The following is a 22,194-nucleotide window of genomic DNA, read 5'->3' as shown; positions in this document are numbered from 1 at the left end:
GATAGAGGACACAGGGTGAGTTGAAGATGAAGGGGTGATATCTGGAGAATAAAATTAAGGGGTGGGAGAAGATTATACTGGGAGAAGGAGAAAGGGAGAAGTAGAATGAGGTAAAATATCTCACGTGAAACAGACAAGGCTTTTACAGTGGAGGGGAAATGGAGTGAGAGGGAATGAGTGAATCTTATTCTCATAGAATTTGGCTTAAGGAAGGAATAACATACACAATGGGGTATGGAAATCTATCTTACTCTACAGGAAAATAAGGGGGGGAAGAGGACAAGAGAGCAGGGGGTTGATAGAGGGGAGGGCAGATTGAGGGAGACGATAATCAAAAGCAAACACTTCTGAGGAGGGACAGGGTCAAAAGAGAGAATAGAATAAATGGGGGGAAGGATAGGATGAAGGGAAATATACTTAGTTTTTCACAACAGGACTACTAAGGAAGTGTTTTGCATGACTACACATTTATAACCTGTATTGAGATGCTTGCCTTTTCAATGAGGGTGGGTGGGGAGGGAGGAAGGGAGAAAATTTGTAACCCAAAGTTTTAAAAACACATGTTAAGAATAAAAAAAAAATTTTTTTAAATAAAAAAATGAGCAAAAACAAAACAAAAAACCATCGTTCCCAAAGTGACCAGTTTTGTGTTTGTAAACTTCTGCTTTCTTCTGTGTATTTTATGTGCTTCTTCGATATTTTCTTTCTTTTCTTTGTCACTCTCACTACCAGCTCCCAAATTGCCCCATTCCCCAAACACAAAGCCCTTATAAAACAGAAGCAAACGACAACCAAAGCACTGATTTGCTCAGTCTGAACCTGTACATCTCATTCTATATCTTTAGTCCATCCTCTCTCTTTCCCAAGGTGGAAAATCATTGTTGCTCTTTGGGAACTGTGAGTGGTCATTGCATCGATCACAATTTTTAAGACTCAAAATCGCATTGCAAATACCCCAACTGACTACAAAGGACCTGTGAAGGAAGACGCTATATGCATCCAGAGAAAAACTGGCAAATAGAAGTATGTAGACAATGATTTTACAGACACACACATTTGTGTCTAATGGTATCTATCTCTAGGGCTGGGGGAGGGGGAGGAAAAAAGAGAAAAAAGAAAGTTACAAAATAACTTATATATTTAATAGGAATAGAAAGTTGTACAAAGTAGATTTGCAGTTTCATGTGCAATCACCTTTTTTATTCTACTATGTTATGAAAATGCTTGTTCTATTTCACAAGTTCAAAATAAAATAAATAAAAATTACCAAAAATAAAAAAATTCATGGCTTGATTTAAAAAAAAACAAAAAACAAAAAACAAAAAAACACAAAAAAAAAAACAGGCACTGTATCATAATCCTAAAGCTGTAAGAAACCATGGAGATCATCTGGTCCAACCCCTTCATTTTACAGATGGAGAACCAAGACCCATGTCAGAAGCAGAATTTGAACCCAGTTCCTCTGACTTGAGTGGCCACACCAATGCAAGTTCTTTTTTTTTTTTTATGGGGTTACTAGACTTGCAGACTAAGGGAATACTATCTTTATTTAGACATCTGCAAAGCATGCAGCAAAGTCAGTGGAAAACACGGAGATATGAATTGGATGTTGGTATGTTTAGGTGAATTTAGAAATGGCCGAATGGCTGTACCCACAGAATAGCCATTAATGATTCCATAGAAAGGTCTCTGGGTAGAGTGTGTGCTATGGACCCAGGGTTGGCCCCATGCTATTTTAACATTTTTAGCAATGACTTGGGTACAAACAAAGATACCGTGCTCTTCAGGTTTGTAAATGACACAAATTTGGGGGAAATAGCTAACACATTGGATGACAGGATTGAAAACGATCTTGAAAGACTGGACTATTGGGCCTAATCTTGATGAAATTTATTCACACTTGGTTTTAAAACAATCAACTTTAAAAGTACAAGATGGGAAGAAGTATCCTAAAAGAAGTCTGGGAATTTTACTGGACTGCAAGTTCAATGAGTACAGATCACATGGTAACCCCAAAAGCTAATATGATCTTAGGCTGTATTGAAAAGTATAGTTTCTACACAGAAGGAAATAAGCCCCTACTATATGCTAGGCACTGTGCTATGTGCATTACAAATACCTGATTTGATTCTCACGACTGTCCTATGAGGTAGGTGCAATTATCTCCATTTTACAGATGAGTACATTGAGGCAGACAGTAACTAAGTGACTTGCCCAGGATCACACAGCTGGAAGTGTCTAAAAAGGTCTTTCTGACTCCAGGCCCAACACTCTAATCACTGCCTCTGCTGCCTCTGGAGTGCTTTGTTCATTTCTGAGAGTCACATTTTAGGAAGGACATTCTGTTTTATTAAGACTGAAGGAACTAGAAAGAAAACAATGAGAAACATGGTCAACCTAGGGGAAGATGAATTAGTCCCAAAGGCCAGAACTAGGAGCAGTGGTGGAGGTTGCAAAGGATCCAACTGAAGTGTGATGTTAGGAAAATTTTCCTTATAATCAGAGCTATCCCAAGTAGAAAGGGTCACCTTAGAGGAAGTACTGGTTTCCTCCTGACCAGAGGTTTTCACACAAAGGCCATCTTTTGGGGGATATGTAGAAGGTTGACCTACATGGCTTCAGAGATCCCTACTGACTCAGATCTGTGATCATAAGGCTTGATCCATAAAGATTAGCATACAAAAGGGATCTGAAACATAAGCAACCCTACCATATCCTAACATGTAAAAGCGAACAAAAGAAACCACTAAACCTTGTTATTTTTGAACATCTCTAAAACTGTTGCCACCACTTAAAATCAAGGCAGCTGAAAAAGCTAAATTCAAACTTTGAAAAACACAAGTACTCTGATTAGTACAATGACCAACTATGATTCCAGAGGACCAATGATGAAACATTCTGACAGGTGATGGACTCAGTATAAAACATGTATTTCTGCACATGGCCAGCATGGGAATTTATTATGCTTGTTATGAGGGTTTTGTTTTTTCATATTGTTCCAAGGAGGGGCAGATGGGAGGAAGACAAATTAGGTTTCTGTCAATTGAAAAATAAAATTTAAAGAAAAAAGTTCATTTTACAAATGCTGAGGCATTTAATGTCAAAGTCTAGCTATAATTCTCCTATGGCATTTCACGATTGCTCATTTTCCCAGAGCTACCTTCTAGTGCCCAGGTAAAACAAACAAATATTATTTCACTATTACTATCATTATCAAATCCTAGTTGTAAAAGGACCCAGACCACAAATTTATTTTGGCAAGGGGGGGGGAGGGAAAGCAACTTTAAAAAGATATTAGCATACTGTGGCCTATATTAGTCCAGAATAATTTTGAACACTAAGCATAAATGTTTTTAATAATCAAATGCTATACTGGCTTTTATAATGCAGGTTATCCTCCAGTACCTCAAGGGGCTTTGAAATCCCAACCAGCTGAAGCTCCAGGCTCAATACTGAAAAAAGGAGCTCAACTTTTAGCTCACGTAATAGAAAACTTAAGAACAACTTTGGTGATTTTGGAGGGGGAGAACAAGACATCCGTTAGTCATTAAACTTTACAGATCTAGATGCATTTCTGTCTATATAAAATAATTTGTTTTTGTTTGCAGAAGCTGAATAGCCAAATCCAACTCCACGCTGATGCTTCCAGCTCATTGCTCTGTCAAACTCCACTTGTAGATTTTGTTTTAAGGTGGCAGCAGCCTGCTTGTTCAGAGCCATGTTTGGTTTCCCAAGGGTGCCCGAGGAACTGCTGAGGGATGGGGAAGAATTCTTAAAGCCTCCCATAAGTCTGAGAAATTTCATCTTTTGGTCCGAATTTTCAAAAGTAGCTGTATCCCATTGGCCAAACTGTGTAGGCTATTTAAAGAGAAACAAAACAAAACAGAAAATCAAACAAGGTTATTTTCCTTGACTCAGAACTACAATCTTCTTTCCTTGCCTGATATCTCCAGATTCTCATGATGCTAGCCTTTGTCTGTACAGGAGGGCAACAAGGTGTCTTGAGTTTGTTGAGGAATAGGGATGATTTTGCCCTGAATCATTTATCCTGTTTTGCCTGGTCCTTGTGACTAATGACATACAATTGACATGATTAATCAAGAAATGCAGTGGTCTCTAAGCAGTGGTTTTCTGTTTCAAACTAACCTTTTTGGGGGTTGGAACTCCAACTGGTTTAGCACCAAATGAAAGAACAGGTCTTAAAACCCCTACTTGAATGCACAAAGTTTTGGGAACAGGCACTGTTCTGTTCTGGAAGGGGCTCCTTTGCCCAGAAGCAGCAAGAATCTTTGCCTTTTGAGGTGATGGTATGAGTTCTGCTCCTTTGCCCCCCCCCAAAGTGACTGATAAAAGCAAATAAAACCCCTTCTTCAAGTTTGCCAAGTTGGGACACCAACATAAACGCAACTACTTTATATCATACATGGAATGGGCAAGGTGTTTTGCAAATTTGAGCCAGATTAGCCACTACACTTCAGATCTCCCATATTATATGAGAATTTTCCCCTATAAAACCAAATGTCAGTCTCTATTCATTTCTCTGTCAGCTTGGGAAAAAATATATTTGCAGGTTGGTCAAACAGCTGCCTCAATTTAACATGGGCCACGCTTTCCTGCTGCCGAGGATTTGGGCAGCACAGATGCAAGAATAATTACAGCTTTCCAAACCCTGTAATTTCTGAAGTGAACTGCTGGCAATTATTTTGCATTCGGCTTTTAAGACAGCATTTCCAGCCTACTCTTTATAAAGAAGGTAAATTAGTCCTGTGCCTGACTTTTTCCCTCAGGGTCAATAACCCCTGAGGAAACATTACCAGAAGCCTCTCTGAATGACTTTTGAGCCACTGAGACATTTATGTCTGTGTAACCTACCTGAAGGAACGCAGCCACAGCGACTATATGCCTGCTGGCTCCTTTCCACATGATTTCTAAGACATTGCTTGTGGCTAGGCATGCTAGCAGTTTTCAGTCTGGCTACTAATAAAGCCAACCTACAGTGGTGCTAACACCAGTCCCTGCAAAAGCCAACAAAGAAGGCAGCTGATGTGGCCCTATAACTGCTGAGGACTGGGGGATGGACAAGAAGCAAAGACGGAGAGACACGAGGGATTCCAAATTCAAAGCTGAACCATTAAGGTGAGGCATTGGGGAAAAGAGCCAAACTTGGTTTCCTTCTATTCCAAGAATGTGGGTGTCATAGGTGAGGCCTATGGCAACCATAGCAATAACAGGATGCAGAAGCCACCAGGCTCCTTTGGATGTTTCCTCTCTGTTCCTGACATTTGTGGGAAATGGTTTGCCCTATGAGCAGCTCCCACCCAGTCAAAACTAGCCCTATGCTAGAGTGAGACAGCTCTCTTAAACTTTCCCTTCAGTATTTCTGGTCTTGCTAAGAAAGTTCCCATCAAAACTGTGCTTAGAAAGGTGTCAAAGCCCCAGTGGAAAGATGCCCACCCAACAGCCCCATCTTTCCCCCCTTTTTAGCACTTTTCCAGTGGCCTTTCTGATGCTCAGTAGGAAGTGACTTAGTGATCTATATTCCAAAATGTCCTGCAGTCAAAAAAAAAAAAAAGAGCCAGGTCTTTGTTGCTATCCTATCTCAGCCACCTCTCCCAGGTGGGTGCAAAGCAAATTCTACTTTTCTAAAGATATGATGGAAATTAAGTACAATTCTCACTGCTGAGGGAGCAGGGCAGTCATCTAGTGCCGTGTCTGGGGATTGGACTAATTTGTTCTACTGCATGACCTTAAATTTGCAATCCAAAAACAGACTGGTATACCAAAAGGGCAGCATGACTAGCATGCTAAAGAGAGCATGGCTGCTCTTCGAAACAATCCTACAAAAAACCAGGTCCAATTTCATACATACCGCTTCCTCTTTGGTTTCGAGAGCTTCAGTTTTTCCAGATTCTCTATCAATCTCTTCTTGCAAGGCCTTTCTTCTAATCTAAGTGAGAAAGGAAAGCAAAGCAATAGAGATAAAGAGATACCAATGTTCTAAGGGAGGTCTCAATGATTAAGGGAAGACCAAGGCTTGGGAAGGGGAGAAAAGGCAAAAACCTTCCTTAGTTTCATTACAATAAAATGATGAAGTGTGTTTCATCAGTTAATGGATACATAAAGGAGAAGAGTGGATTTTTTAATGTCTTGAGACTTTGTGATTCCCAACACAAAGCAGGAATAGTTCACAGTTGCACCTCATTTTATCAGACATCATAAAGGAATCAGCTAGTTCACATAAGTAAATTTCCCAGATAACAGAAACCTCCCTGCCTTGAGTGACAAATCTTTATTTTAACTATTTTGGATTTATTATGCAAAACATACATCCTTGCTTTCTCAAACAGAATGTTGCTTTTCTTTAATGACTCAGTGTCATCATTAAAACACTACTGAGCTGTAATGCAGAAGTTTTGATGTCCTTCCCCTTATATATAATAGCATCCTGTTTGTATTCCTGCCTTTATCATTCTTCTCTGACAAATGTGATATTTTCATTTATATTCTAAAAGTTAGTCATTCTCATATGGAGCTTTGTGATAGTTTTTTTCAGGGGCTCATATCTATTATGCTTCTCAAATGATTGGATTCAATCTGTATACCTATATTTGTACAAGTAGTCTTTCCTTATTTTTTGAGGCCAGGGACTGTTTCTGCTTTTTTCTGTATCTCGAGAGCTTAACACAATGCCTGGCATACAGTTAGCAATTAATAAAATGCTTGTAGGAGGGGATAGGAGGAAGGGAGAGAATTTGGAACTCAAAATTCAAAAAGAATACAAAAAATAACAAAATGAGAACCCCCAAATAAATAATGAATAAATGAAGCACTTGTTTAATTGACTGACAGTTGAGGTTACTAAATATTCAGATAACTGGGACATTATTATATATACAAAAAGCCTAGGCCAAAGATTCTAAACTCAGATAAACCATTGGGTTTGCAACTGTGACTGTAGGCAACCTGTCTCTAAGTCTCTCCCCTTTCAGGGCCTTGGGTCCCTATCCCATAAAGTTATGAGGCACTGAAATAGCAAAGATCGTGATCATCCTTCAATTTAAAAAAGATCAAATTCAATTAAAAAAAAAGAAGATTAACTGGAATAGACCTACCAGTCACTTCCTTCTCAGAACGGGGCAGGTTTTCCCAAACCAAGACTTTTGAAATGTGCCTTTAGAGGAGCCTCATCTATAGTAGATCTATGTATTTTCCAAGTTCTACTAGATTCCCACCCTGTCATCTGGTAAGGCAATTGTGGACTTTTGTTTTAAAGACTGTAGCACACAGTGGCAACAACGGGCACTAACTTGTAAAAGGATGGATGGCAATACAGGTTAGCAGATGCTACTGTACCGTGTCTATGGTGACTTCATCCAGGTTTCCCTTTTTTTCAGATACCACTTCCAAGTCTGATTCATGTGCCTGAATAGTAAAAGCAAAAACTCATGTGATATGTGCAAGTGTGTGTACATGGGCAAAGGTCTTCAACAGCCCAGCATTAAGAGCTGGAAAATGGCTATGGGGACAAATTCTACCTGACCTCCTTGGGGAACAAGCACAAGCACTAGCATGTTATGCCAGAAACATGTTATCTCCAAGGATCAAGATAGGGACCAATAGTGTAATGACCACATCTGAAGAAACATACGCTGTTGAAGGGAGAGCTGTCAGCGAGGCCAGGAAGCCTGGTCAGGTTCAGCACCTTGGTCCCAACATCATAGCTTATATCATATCATAATATCATAGCCCAAGGCGCAGCAGAATGCCCTGACAGCTAGGAACTAGGATAGAGGCTGACCACAAGCAGAGGTCAGGTGACCGAAAAATGTTAAGTATGTTAGAGAGCATTCCTGCTCAAGTACAGGAGAGGCAGTGTGGTATAATGGAAAGAATAATGGATTAAGGAGACCCTTGGGTTTGAATCCACTTCTGATATTTACTACCTGTGACCATGATCAAGTCATCTGAATTCTGGGACCCTCAGTTTTTCTGTAAAACTGAACTAATATTACATAGTACCCACCTCACAGAGGTATGTTGATCAAATGAGATAATGTGTGTAAAAAGCCTTGTGAACATCAAAACACACTACAATTAATAGCAGAGAAGCAGTGTGGGTAGTAAACAGAACTAATTTCAGAGTAGGAAAAGCCAGACTTCAAACATGGCCTCAGGCTCATACTGGCAGTGAATCCCAGAATAAATCACTTAATCTCTCAGTGCCCCAAGCAACTGAGATAGCAAATTAAAGAACTGCTAGAGACTAATAATGGTGAGGAGTTTCCTCATGGGAAGCTATGAAATCACAGATCCAGTCCATAAATATTTGCAGCCATTAAGACTGGACTAGCCTTTGAGGTTCTTTTGCAACTTTGAGAGTGGTGTTAAGAGGTCAAATGAGATGGGAAGTAAACATAGAACCTATGTAAACAGTTACAATAAATCAAATGGGAAATTCAGCCAAGTTGATTGGAGGATTTATTTTTAGCTCTTAAAAAGCAACCTATAAAAAATGTTGAAAATTTGGTTGATATTCCCTCTCTTGCCTACATAAAAAGCTTTCGAATAAATGGCTTACAAAACCACACCCATAAGAAGCAAGGGGAGAAACATCAATCTTCAAGCAAGTATCTGAAATCCTCTTGGTTCTAAGACTTTTTCCTCAAAAGGACTATTTATTTGGAGCTGTAGTTAGTTTCTTCCTAAGCAGCCTAGTCTCTCTCTTCTCATTTCCATTAAGAAATGTAAGGTTAGGGGCAGTTGGTGGTACAGTAGATAGAGCACTGGCCTTGGATTCAGGAGGACCTGAGTTCAAATCCAGACTCAGACACATAACACTTACTAGCTGTGTGACCCTGGGCAAGTCACTTAACCCCACTGCCTAGCCAAAAAAAAAAAAAAGAAAAGAAAAAAAAGAAATCTAAGGTTAAAGAGTTGTAAAAACTCAATTCAATAGTGGCTGGTCCTAAGCTCCTAATTCTACAAATGGAAAGGAAATCATGGTACCTCCTGGTTAATTCTTAGAAAGCCAAGACTCCCTTCCCCTTCTCCAATTATGGTTCACAAACCAACACCATACCTTTTGGTGGAGAAGCAATGGAACAGGATATATTAAGACATACATTTTCAGACATTAACATTTTAATGCACATTTACTGGCTTAACTGTATTTCTTACAAGGCTTTTATTTTGGGGGGAAGGAAAAATGTGGGCAGGATATAGTGATAGTGATATAAAAAAGAGAGAAAATGAAAATCAATAAAACATTTAATGCCAAGAAGAGGGAAGTTCAGAAAAAGAAAGAGACAAACAGGGCCATGTTATTATTACCACAATAAAATTAACATGTTAAAAAAAACAAACATCAAACTATGTAATAGATTAACAGTTTCATAATATCCTTTTTCTGGCCTCTAGATTTGTAGAAATGTTCATATTTATTATTTACTAGTTTGTAATTAAGAAATTACTTAAATAAACAAGACAACACATACCTTGACCACCCTCCATACTCAGTTTCAGTCATGTCTCCAGCCGTGGGGGAGGTGCTTGATTGCACAAAACCACTTGGAATTATAAATTTCCAACCCCACAGGGGAAACACAGCCCAGAGTAAATCCATTTTCCTTTCACTCTTCTAGTGGGATAGGAAACAGCCTATATTTTAGAACCACATGACCTCTTTACTTTCCCAGTTTGCCATCCTCCCCACCCCCCAACTGAAATCAATGATGGAGAACATGCAACTGGTGGCCTTCTCAATCACGACAGCAAATTCTAGCTCTCTCAACAGCTTTTATGATTTGGGACACATCAGACATGGCTAATGGTCAGGGGTCCAGTAGCAGGAAGGAGTTCCCATGTTCTCTTTTACTTCCCAGGGCACAGTGTAAAGACTGGACATTATCCTCTAGGCCTCAATATCTGGTCATGTCCATCATTCATTGCTCATTATCTCTCCTCCACAAGCAGCTACAGAAATCCAAATAATGAGTGCTAATCTGCTGCAGTTCTACAACATGGGCAATTTAATTAGAAAATTTATCAGGATAAAATTTTGTGCCCTTCATCCAAGGTCAAGAAAAACTCACATTAAAGGCCACACAAACTATTCAGTGTTATTTAAAAGACCAAGGGCCAATTTCCCTGTCTTTGGGGAGACTAATGGCAGTTGTCTCCTGGAGAGGAGGATGGCTCCTTAAACTACACATTATTTATGTTGCTCTTCAACCAAAGGGATTTTCCATGTTCACCTGCCCATAACACAGTCATCCTGGAAAGCAGGAAAGTGCTGAGTCATCTAGTTTCCATTTTACACTGATAAGTCAAGCTGGAGTAAAGTTAAAGGGTTGAGCTCAAGGCCACAAGACCCCATTGTTCTGACAGTCTCAAAATATCTGGCCCTTACTTAGATGTTTCTTCTGATAATGGGGAGGAAGCACTAGTGATTTCTAGTACCAAAACCCTGTATCTTCTGCTGCAAAGTGGGGAGAGGGGTGTCTATGTCTATTACTCACTTGGGCACATATGTGTATCCAGTCACATCCTCCTCTGCTCCAAAATCTTCAGCGGCCACTAATGCCTACCAAGAAGGTCCAAGCTCCCTTGTCTGGCATTGAGGACCCCCGCAATTGGGCACCATTATCTTTCTGGTCTTATGTCATGTCGCTCCCTTCCATCTGTGTCATGTTTCAGCCAACCTGGAGTATTTTCTGTCCCAACCCCCTGAAAATCCCGTTACTTCCTCCCCAGAAGGGCTTTCCTGGTGTTGTTCCCTGTGCCTGAGCAGTGTTCTGCACTCTCCACCACCATCTCCTCTAAAATCCAAATCAAATGGTTCTTCTACGATAGTGACCCACAAGCCTACAGAGATCACTTAGCACAACCTTTTCATTTTATATCCAAGGAAACCGAGTCTCAGACTTCCGTAGCAGAAATGAACACAAACTTAGGTCCTCCAACTCCAAATCCATCTCTCTTTCCAGGATACCACATTGCCTCCCACTGTGGTGACCTCCCAAGGATTGACTAGTAAACCCCTAGTGCATTTACTATGTATTGTGGATTTCAGTTATCTTTATTTGCATCTGACCTCACTACCAGGCTGTAAGCTCCATGAGGGCAGGGACTGTCTTACCTAAACTTTGCAACATCTCCCCTAACATTTAGCACAATGCCCTGCATCAAGGTGGCACTTAAGTGAAAGGTCGGGGGGGGGGGAATTCAGGTGGATTGGCAAGGTTGAATCCACAACTTTTCCTCCTGAACTACTGGAGGTTTCTTACTAGAAACAAGAAACAAACACACATATCCTGCCTCAGATATTTTTCTCTTGTTCCCTACAAGCTTTCGCTCCTTTAAATATGATTACCATGATAATTTTGTAAATTATATCTAATACTCCTGTATGTTCATAAACAGTGTCCTCAGAACCACAAAGGAATCAACTAAGAGTGTTGATTATATTGCATTTCCCACTCCTCACCTTCTGACATTGAGAGAAAAAAAGAGACTAAAAATTTCCCCCTTTCTCACCTACAGATTCTAAATTTCCAAAAGTGTACATTTCTACTGGGCCCAGAAGGAATTCCTAGGAACATCTTCCTAGTGGTTAAGCCTGGATGCACTTGGTCCTCTATCACATTGGTATTAAACTCAAAACAGAAATAGGGTCTTCTACATAAGGAACATATACTATGTTTGATGGTTGGCCACATATTTGCCATCTCTGCTCTTTACCATTTATTTCCTCAAAAAATTCTGCCTATATATCAGAAGGGTGAGCTTTGATTTAAACCCAGGAGCCCTGTGTTCTAATTTTGGCCCTGCTATGTATGGATGTTGGAAAGCTTGCTGACACTTCAGCTACTTCACTTTCTCTTCCCCATCCATGAAATAGGCTTATCCTTCCCTTGCTTAACTACAGGAAAGTTTTGTATTTGGGCCTCTCAGAACTTCTGATGCTTTTGTGTAACAGTGAGCCTTTTCTTTGTGGACAAAAAATGTTTTACAAAAGCTAAGAAACCGATAAGGGTCATAGGAATCTCACGGTAATTCCCCTGACCAAGGAGGCCAGCAGGTATTGGGCATATAGGGACAGTGGCCTCCTTCTGTGTTTGCTTTTGGGAGCCAGATGGCAGTTCTGGCACAACTGGCCCAGTGGCTGAGGTTGACAAGGAGGGAAGAAGTTCCTGAGTAGTTTCCAATGGAAGATAGAAAAAGATCAAGTCTCATAATTCTGGAAACAAAGCCGAAGGGGAACATGACTGAGGACCACAAAATTAATCACAAAGGTCTGTGCACCTAAACTGTGAACAACAGGACATCTTCCTCCATACCCTATGCCTGCCCTGAAGCAGAAAGTATTGGGACAAATAAAGGGACACAAATTAACAGAACTTTTAAAGTTGAAAGGGGCCTCAGAGGTCCAAATTTGGTTTAACTACCAATTACATTTTCTATCATGAGTCCCAAAGAGTTGAAGTATTTTGACCAAGTGATCCTCAACATAGGAAAAAAAAAAAAACAAAACAATACATTCCAGGCTGAGAAAGCCAATAGTGGCAAAAAAGATCAACTCCTGGAAGAATATGCCAAGAGGGGTCCCTCAACAGAAGCTCCAGAACTCTAAAGATGAAGCCATCAAGGGAAACCCATGTTCTTCTCTGAACCACTGACCCCTAGTGCCCATAGGGTCAGCCCAATCAGGGGCAAATCTTGCATCCTCTGGGGAATGGGGGTACGTGCATCCATGTGTGTGTGCGGGTGTGCGTGTGTTTTCTCCAGTGCAAGAGCACACAGGTGTCTCTATGGGCCCTTATCCTTTCTGTAGACAACAAAGGCTTGGACTCTGTTGGGACATAGGCCAAGAACCTTATCATGCCCACGCTGAGTCAGCTTCTGGGAAAGACTTACCATGCCTGGGCCTTGAAGGTCCTGCATCACTTTCCTACCTTCTGTCATCTTCTTCTTCTGAGCAGGTTCCTCAGCAAATGGTGGCTCTATCTGTGTCTTTGATTTTTTTTCTTTCTTTTTGATGTTCCCGGGGCTGTCTCCCAGGGGGACACTTTCTGCCAATTCGGCCTTGGGCTGCTTCTTTTTGTGGTCTTTCTTTCTGCAACTGCCGAAGGCACAGGGGTTCTCTATGTGCCCCTCATCAATGGGCATTTTGTCAGTTCTACAGTCCTCCTCATCTTCCTTCTCCTCTTCCCTGTAAGTCTTCTTCTTTTTTTTCTTCTTCTTCTTGGTGCCAGAGTCCCTGAGACTGCTGGGATCCTGTTTCTCCTCTCCCTGTTCCTGTTCTATGGGCTCACACTCCTTTTCTTTCTCCTCCTCCTCCTCCTCCTCCGTCATGGGGTCAGGAAGGGCCTCCTTGGGCTCCTGCTCCCCAAAGCTTTCCTGATCTGACTTTTTATCCTTTTTCCGCTTTTTTGGTTTTCTGACAAGGCCCCCTTCCAGTTCCGCATCCACCAATGTCTCTGCTCCTGGGGGATGAGAGAGGAATGATTTTGTTTTCTTTCTTTTTCCCTGACATGGGGACTGTGGTGGATTTGGAAGCAGCTCCTTCCTGCTATGATGCTTCTTCAGAGAGTTGGTTCTGCCCATGCTCTCTGCCTCTATGCTATCCTCATGGAGGGCTCTGTCTGGGCTCTCAGCTTCTTGAGTTTTCTTCTTCTTTTTCTTCTTCTTTTTCAGCAGGGGCATCTCTGGAACCATGCCTGGGGGTGCCACACTCTTCTGAGATGGCTTTGTTTTAACAAGGGGTTCCACATTCAAGGCATCCTCTTCCACTGCCCTTGCCTTTTTCTTCTTTTTCTTCTTCTCTTTCTTCTCTCTTGTTTCCTTGCCAAAGTCCAATTTTTCTGCCTTGGCAATCATTGCTGAAAAAGAAAATCATGCAAGTTACTTCACAACATGGTCTTTCCATAGCATTTTTATGTATGTCAGTAAATGATGATGGTTCTCTGATGTGTTACTAGATTGTTGAGGAAAAGGAAGGAAGATTACTTTCTGTGTCTATGTATACACACACGTCACAAACACAGAATACACAAGAGTGGGAACGTGAAATAATCTAAAGAGAACCAGCAGGGGAGGTAGGAAAACCTAGGTTTAAGCGTTCTGCCCCTCACACATTCTGGAAGAGTAACTCAAAGGAGGTCTGTGAACTCAGTGCCCTTGGACAACTAAGATTCTAAGTTGGGGAGTATTTCCTGATTTGCATTAAAAGAAAGGGTTTCCTCATCCATGAGTTCTCTACAACAATGAAATCACAGGCCAGGAAAAAAATACACAAACACAACAAAAAAATTCTATGTTATTCTTGAATAATACTATGGTACCAAATTTTCAAGCCCTGAACATTGCTATTTTACCTACAAGTCAGAAACCCGCCTACCTACTAGTATCAGGGACACTAAGAAAATTACTACAGACCAACCAACCAATGGAGAGAATGCAGACCAGGGGTGTTAAACTTAGATAGAATAAGCACATGGAAAACCATAAATTAAGATGATCTATGTTGTACTGTATTGTATTTTGATTTATTTTGTTAAACATTTCCCAATTTTATTCTCATCGGTTCAGGTTGCAGTTGATTGCTCTACCCCTAGAGTCTGACAGCACTGGTACAATCTACAACAAAGTCTGACTTTACTATCTTTATTGTATGCCTTTAGAATGCATTATATGCCATCCTCCTTATCCTGCCTTTTAAACTTCTAATTTATATTTGATCTGGCTGTTCCATGAACAAGACACTCCACATTTAGGCTCTGGGCATCTTTCTGGTAGTATCCCATGCATAGAAGGTTTTCTCTCCATATCTCTGCCTACCAGCTTTCTTCAAGTCCCAGATAAAACCTCTTCTTTTAGGGGTGGCTAGGTGGGATAGTGAATAGAGCACCAGCCCTGGAGTCAAGAGGACCCGAGTTCAAATCTGACCTCGGACACTTGACACTTACTAGCTGTGTGACCCTGGGCAAGTCACTTAACCCCAATTGCCTACTCCGCCCCACCAAAAAAATCCCTTCTTTTACAGGAAGCCTTTCCCAACCCCTTTTAATTCTAGTGCTTCACCCTGTTAATTATTTCCTGTTTGCTTTGTATAACAGGCTGTTTGTACTTAGTTGTCTGCTTGTGGACTACCCCAGACTGTGAGCTCCTTAGGGCAAGGACTGTCTTTTGCCTCTTTTTGTATCCCCAGCACTTAGCACAGTGCCTGACACATAGCAGGCACTTAATAAATGCTTACTGATTACTGGCTAGTTTTGAAGAAACAGCATGGTATACTGGGAGCCAGCAAACCAAGGTCCAGATGTGCTACTAACTAGCTGGACAAATAATTTCATCTTTGTGATCCTTAGTTTCTTCTTCTGTAAAATGAGAGGCTGTATCTTTCAATATCAAACCAATACCTATGCATACATGAAGTGCAAATTGGTCTCCATCCTGTGGAAAAAGTGAATAGCATGAAGGCATTCATCTCTATTCTCCCAAGTTATTAGGAAGAATGAAGTGTTGCTTGAAAGAAGTATTTTAAAGAAGTTCAAGAAAGAAAAGGAAGTGAAGAAACAGAAAGGAATTCTAATTTAAATTAGGAGGGAGAATGAAGAGAAGTGGGTCTTTTAAGGGATGGTTAAAAAAAATAAATAAAAACTCTATTATCTCTCCCAAGTCTTTTCTTCTCCAAGCTACACAGCCCCATTTCCTGGAAGGGTCTTTATAAGGAATGGAGCCCAAACCCCATACTATTACAACTGTCTTCCTCTCAACACGTTCTAGCTTATTAAGGTCTAGATCATGGACTGAGAAAGCCTAAGACATTTCTAAGGCATCCTCTGAGGGGGCCTGGCACCTGTGATGAATGACTGATTTAAAAAAAAAAAAAGTAGGGGATAACTGGAAGAATGATACCTGCACTTCAGTGAGCAGCTCCCTCTAGAGTGTAGTTAATAGTTATCTCATTCACATGTTCCTTTAACACCTGCTTCTAGGCTGGTCTTAGCCAGGGAAAGAGTATAACAGGAAGAAAACTGGGCTGGGAATCAGACTTGGGTTCTCCTTTGATCTCTGTGACTAATAATGAATTATTTTACTTTGGGAAAGACCCTTCACTCCTCAGCCTCAGTTTCATTTGTAAAATTAGTTGGACCAGATAATTATTATATTTAATTACAATTATTATATTCCTTTCACCTCAGGAATTTTCTAATTCTGTGACTGGAGGATACCAGAAGGTCGGGTATACATAATTGTTTCTAGAAGGTACACAGCTGAGGTTTTTAACTGGAAGTTCATGATCTTGGTATTTTAAAATAAATTTTTTGACAACTCTATCTCAATATAATTGATTTCCTTTGTAATTCTTTGCATTTCCTTTGTATTTTATTTTCTACACTTAAAAATATTTTTGAAAAAGAATGCCAAAGGAGTTCATGACCAAAAGCATAATAAGAATTCCTGGCTCTAGGGCCAGGTGGCACTTAATAAAGGCTTCTGATAATAAGCAGTGGGTACAGCAAGACAAAACGACTGCACAAAAGGACTGGAATTTTTGGCTTCGCCCGTGACCTTCTTATTTCTCAAACCCTAGTATTTTCTTTTTTTAATAGTTTACTTTTTTGAACTTAGCATTTTAAAAAATTTAACCTGTTCCTCCTCAATGTGCAAATTAATAAAAACTAAAAAAATAAAGCCTCCAATACATAGCTGCATAGATTGGCAAGACAAAGTCCCACATTAACCATGTCCAAAAGTGTATATCTCTTTCTGTAACACCTCTCTGTCAGGAGATGAATGGCACATTTTAGACTCACTGCCTCCAAAATTTTCAAACATCATTACAATCAATAACAACCAAAAAAGCATTTTCACTGCATTCTAGAGCTAAATGAGTCAGATGGACATGTACAATTATTGTCTCCAGCCCAGCTGGCTGACATCTAATCCAGAATGGATAGTAACAAACTCAAACAATTAATAAGCAAACAAGACAGAGCTGCCAATAGCCTGGCTCCAGTGCGAGTAGGCTTCTTGTAGGAGATGATGTCAATGCAATTCAAAAAACATTTATCAAGTGCTCACTATATGCAAAGCATTGTGCCAGGCTTGGGGGATACAACAGGTACACAGGTAAGTCAACAGACAATAATTATAGGCCAAAATGAATTAGCAATAGGAACAGCTAGGTGGCACAGTGGACAGAAGGCAGGACCTAGAGTCAGGAAGATCTGAGTTCAAATCTAGCCTTAGATATTCAGTAGCTGTGTGACCCTGGGAAAGTCACTTGACTGCTGCTTGACTCAGTTTCCTTATCTGTAAAATAGAGATAATAATAGCATCTACCTCACAGTGTTGCTATGAGGATTAAATGAGATAATATTTGTGAAGTGCTTTGCCAACCTTAAAGTAGTATATAAATGCTAGTTATTTTTATTAAATCAGCAAAAACTTATGCAGAGATTTCCAATATAATTTCCTTGGAGAAATTACTATGGGGAGTCTTCTGCTAAAAAAACTGGCTGAAAGAGAGGCAGCCCAAGCTCCTACATACCTTCTCCAGCAAAATCCTAAAGTTTGTTTCAGACTCACTAATGATCAAGAAATACCACAAGAAATTGCATTAAATATTTCTTTTACTACAGAACTAGAATAAAGGTCATCCAGAAGTCTATGGACAATAAAAAAGAGTGTCTGTCCAAGAAAGCTAGTGTTAGTACATTCAGAGATGAGAAACATAGCTTGCAAAATTCTCTGTCCAGAGATAGCAAAAGTGAACCGCCAAAGTGGATACTTTGGAAGCCCCTGGAAATAGCAACCAACTAGCATGTCACGGACCAGTACCACTCAGACCCAGGGGATCTGAGATATCTAACACATGGTCTTGTGATGCAACAGAGGGTCCTGAAGATCAAGCATTCTAAACATCTAAGTGGGGGAGAGTTGAAGGTCAGCACAAGAACACCCCACCTAGAAGCAAAGCAAGGAGCCAAGCTTAGCCCTAGCACAAAGCTCCAATTCAGGAACTAAAACTGTCAACAAGTAAGTCAAAGAAAACACTGACCTGTATAAAAAGGTACTGCAAATCTAACTCCATGACAGTGTCAAGCAGAGACTCAAAAGAAAAAAACGGATTTTCTACAAAGACTATGTTTATACCTAGAAGAAATGAAGCAAGAGTTTAAAAAAGAAAGAAGAAAAGAAATGCCCTGAAGGGCAGAAATGGAAGGAGATGAGCAATTTCTGAGAAAGTAGTAAAACTTTCCCAAGAAATATACTCTCCGAAAACTCAAATAGACTAAGCAGAAATCAATGACTCTATGAGACAGCAAGAAATATTAGAACAAAATTGAAAGATTAAACAAACAGAAGATATCTGATATCAAAAACAGCTGACCTGGAAAAGAGGTCACAGAGAGATGATTTAAGAATTACTGGACAGGCCCAAACACTATCTTAAAAAAAAATTCTTTGTAACCAGTTATTATCTGTCTCTCCTACTTTCTCCTCACCCTATTCAAGAATTACAAAATAAAATCCTCATAATAAACATGCAAAGTTCAGCAAAAAAAAAAAAATTCTAACACTCGCCATGCCTAAAGATATATTTATCTTTTGAATTTTAATTCTATTGCCATTCTGGTAGAAGACTGATGGTGTGCTTTGTTCATATTCAGTTCTCTGGAATTACACTTTATTATTGTATTGATCAGAGATTTAAAGTCTTTCAACAAAATTGTTTCTGTTTATAATATAGTTGTCATTAAACTATTCTCTTAGTTTCATTCAATTCACTTTGCATCAGCTCATATAGACTCTAAAACTGTCCATTTTCATCATTTCTTAAGGTGTAATGATATTATATTACATTCCTATAGCACAATTTCTTTATTCATTCTCTAATAGGTGGGCAACCCCATCATGTGCAGTTATTTTTTATTAGTACAAAAAGAGCCGCTATAAATATTTTTGTACATATTGGTCCTTTTCCTTTTTTTTGATATCTTTGGAATATAGGGCTACTAGTGATTTTCTGAGTCAAAATGTATGGACAGTTTAATGACTAATGAAGCATGGCTCCAAATTACTTTCCAGGATGTCTGGACCAATTCACAGTTCCATCGATAGTGCATCAGGTTTCATACACACCCCAAACATTTGTCATTTTCCTATTATCATCTTTGTTAATCTGACAGGTGTGAGGTAGAGCCTCAGAGATACTATAATTTGCACTGCTCTAATTATCAGCGACTTGGAGTATTTTTTTATGATTGTTGACAGCCTTCCTTTAAAAATAGCTTGTTCATGTCCTTTCATCATTTATCAATTGAGGAATGATTCTTAGTCTTATAAATCTGAATTTGTTCCTTATATACTTTGGATGTAAGATCTTTATCAGAGAGGTTTACTGCAAATATTTTTTCCCAGTTACCTATTTACCTTCTAATTTTAAGTTAGTATTAGTATTTGTGCAAATTTTCTGTAATCAAAATTGTCCTTTTTATCTTCTGTGATCTTTTCTAACCTTTGGTCATGAAATCTTCTCCTATCTATAGATTTGAAAGGTAAGTTCTTCCTTGCTCTTCCAATGTGCTTATGACATCACATTTTATGTTTAAGTCACATAACCATTTGAAATTTACCTTAGTATATGGTATGAAGTACTATGTTTCAAGAAATCACAAATGAAAACTGCCCAGTTCTATTAGAACCAGAGGGCAAAGACAGAAAGAATCTACCAATCATCTCCTGAAAGGAATATCAAAAGGCAAAGCAACAAGAATGTCACAGTAAAATCCAGAGTTTTCACATCAAAGAAAAAAAATGCCTCAGGTACCCAGAAAGAAGTAATTCAAATTCCAAGAAACTAGAGTCAGGATCACACAAGACCTGGAAATTTCTATTAAAACCCAGATATCTTAGAATACAATATTCCAAAAGGTAAAAGCTAGGCTTACAACCAAAAATAATTTACCTTAAGAAAATGTACCTTCAAATGGAATAGAGACTTTTCAGCACTCCTGATGAAAAAAAAAAGAGCAGAGTAGGATTCTGATATACAATCCGGCAGAATTTACATAGCATTTTGCAAAATGCTTTACAAATTTTATCTCATTTTATTCTCACAACTACCCTGGGAGGTGCTATTATTATCCCCATTTTATAGATGAGGTAATTGAGATATAGATTAAGTGAAGGTCCAGGGTCAGCTACAAAGTGTCTAAGGCCAAATTTGAACTCTTCTTCTTCACTCCAGGCCCAGTGCTCTATACAATATGACACCTACCTAGCTGACTCTAAAACAAACACAAGAGCCCAGAAAAATCTACCGGTGAATTTATCTGAGCAACTAGAAGGGGCTCATGATGATGTACTGTTAACATTTTAATAGGGAGAGAAGAAACAAGCATACCTTCAGAACCTTAATGTCCTCAAAGGGCAATGAGGGAGTTAAATGATCTAGGTGGGGTGGACTGTTTCCTTATGTGAAATGGAAGGAAACAGATACCCAGGGAGGGAGCATCTGGACCACCTGGCAACTAACTTGATATGGCTAGTAAGAGAGACAGGAGTGAAGGATGACTCCACTATTGCAACTTGGTCTACAGCTGTTCCTCTCTAAGCTTCTGCAGTCTGTCTCCCTTGCCTGGGATGTGCTTCCTTCTTGATTGAAATTCCTAGCTCCCTTGCAAGGATCAAATCAAGTGCTATTCGTTCAAAAGTCCCTTCCTGATTCTCTCAGCTGTTAGCCTCTCCCCTCCCCTTCTCTATTATTTTTTTGGACTGGGAATAGCTGTGAACATGATGTTTTACTGTCTCACTTTTCTATCTGTACCCCTTAGCATAGTGCCTGCCATAGAACAGACTTAACAAATGTTGTTTAATTGAAGAGAAAAGAAAAAAAAAGCTCAGCAGTACCTTGGGGAACACCAACTCTTAATAAAGCAGAATCAGATTGTGAGGTCTTTGAGAGTAGTGACTGTCTTTTGATCCCCAGCTGCTTAAGACATGTTTATTGACTGATTAAGAATAACCAAAAGATAGGTCAGAAAATCCATGAGGCAGTCACAAATGCTGCAGAGATTCAAATACTATAGGTTTTTCCTTTTTTCCCACAAATCGTTCCCCATGCCTGGAATGCATGCACTGTCTTCTCGAATCACTACCTTCAATGCTTATTTCAAGAGTCAGTTCCAACACGAGTTCCTTCCTGATCCCTCAGATGCCACCTTATTTATTTAAAAATATTTTCCTTTTATATATTCTTACATCTGTACTGAGTTGTGGCACTCCTCTCCCCCCTACACAACCTGTCTGATGGCAGATTTCAGTTTTTTGGTCTTTGGTTTTTTGGGGTTTTTTTTTGCCTCAAGACCTAAAACATAGTATCTGTTTAATAAATTTTCATTGACTTATCATTGATTTAGACCAGACCGACACAATCTGTAAAATTGGCCAAAATTAAAACAGTTGCTAAGCTTCTTTGGCTGCAGAAAGGTTAGACTAGAGACAGACTGACAATGGTTGGGTGCCATGGGGTCATGTGACAAACTGGAGGGAATGAACAGTGGCAACTCTATATTTTTCTGTTCATCTATGTTGTGCAGGCCCGAGTTGGACCTTGAAGGGGTCCTGGTCCAACCTGCTCATTTTACAGATTTGGAAACTGAGGGCCAGAGAGTTTAAGTGACTTTCCCAAGGTCCCATGGATACTAAGCAGAAGAGTTGGAGTATAGGCCTTTTCCCCCACTGCACCATAAATGCTTAATAAATACTTCTTGCATTAATGGATTTAGTGGTTAGGCTAGCGTTGGCGATCTCGGGGAGCAGTCTCAGGGGAGTTGTGGGGTCAGAAGCCAGCCAACAAGGGTTGAGAAGTGAGGAAATCCAGGAAGAGAGGTGGACAACCCTTTATAAGGAGTTTGGCTGTGAAAGGGGGAAGACACAGGACTGCGGCTTGGGGGGACCGCAGGACGGTTGCTAGATTAGGGCGCAAAAAAGGGCTAAATCAGATGCTCCCTATTCCCCCCACCTTCTTTCTATATCCTGTAGTCTCTTCTCCCCCTTCCTTTCTCCCACGCTCACCTCACATCACCATTCTCCGTGCTCCACGTGTGTACCAACTCTTAAGTGCCCCGGAAATAAAAGCCTCCCCCTCTGAAATGGCCTACTAGACACGGATTCTTCCGG

At 39.9% G+C, this 22,194-nt stretch overlaps 1 protein-coding gene across 3 annotated transcripts; it reads right to left on the bottom strand.

Annotated features, from left to right (window-relative positions):
* Positions 1-1,467: 1,467 nt before the first annotated feature.
* Positions 1,468-22,189, bottom strand: LOC114052059 (lysine-rich nucleolar protein 1-like). 3 transcript variants are annotated; one of them, XM_027874473.1, is made up of 6 exons: positions 22,090-22,128; positions 19,979-20,024; positions 12,916-13,880; positions 7,354-7,422; positions 5,870-5,947; positions 1,468-3,858 (listed from the first exon to the last, which is right to left on the bottom strand). In XM_027874473.1, exons 3-6 carry the CDS (start codon positions 13,876-13,878, stop codon positions 3,541-3,543), a joined length of 1,428 nt encoding a protein of 475 aa, XP_027730274.1. In that variant the 5' UTR covers positions 13,879-13,880; positions 19,979-20,024; positions 22,090-22,128; the 3' UTR covers positions 1,468-3,540. The 3 variants fall into 3 exon arrangements, with proteins under 3 accessions (XP_027730274.1, XP_027730273.1, XP_027730275.1); XM_027874472.1 differs by lacking the exon at positions 19,979-20,024 and having other exon boundaries at positions 22,090-22,188; XM_027874474.1 differs by lacking the exons at positions 7,354-7,422; positions 19,979-20,024 and having other exon boundaries at positions 22,090-22,189.
* Between the last annotated feature and the right edge of the window lie 5 nt (positions 22,190-22,194).

This window comes from Vombatus ursinus, unplaced genomic scaffold, assembly GCF_900497805.2.
Source record: "Vombatus ursinus unplaced genomic scaffold, bare-nosed wombat genome assembly UNPS02014807.1, whole genome shotgun sequence".
In the NCBI taxonomy this organism is placed as follows: Eukaryota; Metazoa; Chordata; class Mammalia; order Diprotodontia; family Vombatidae; genus Vombatus; species Vombatus ursinus.
The sequence above is the reverse complement of the archived record's forward strand: the minus strand, read 5'-3'. Positions and strand labels throughout refer to the sequence as shown.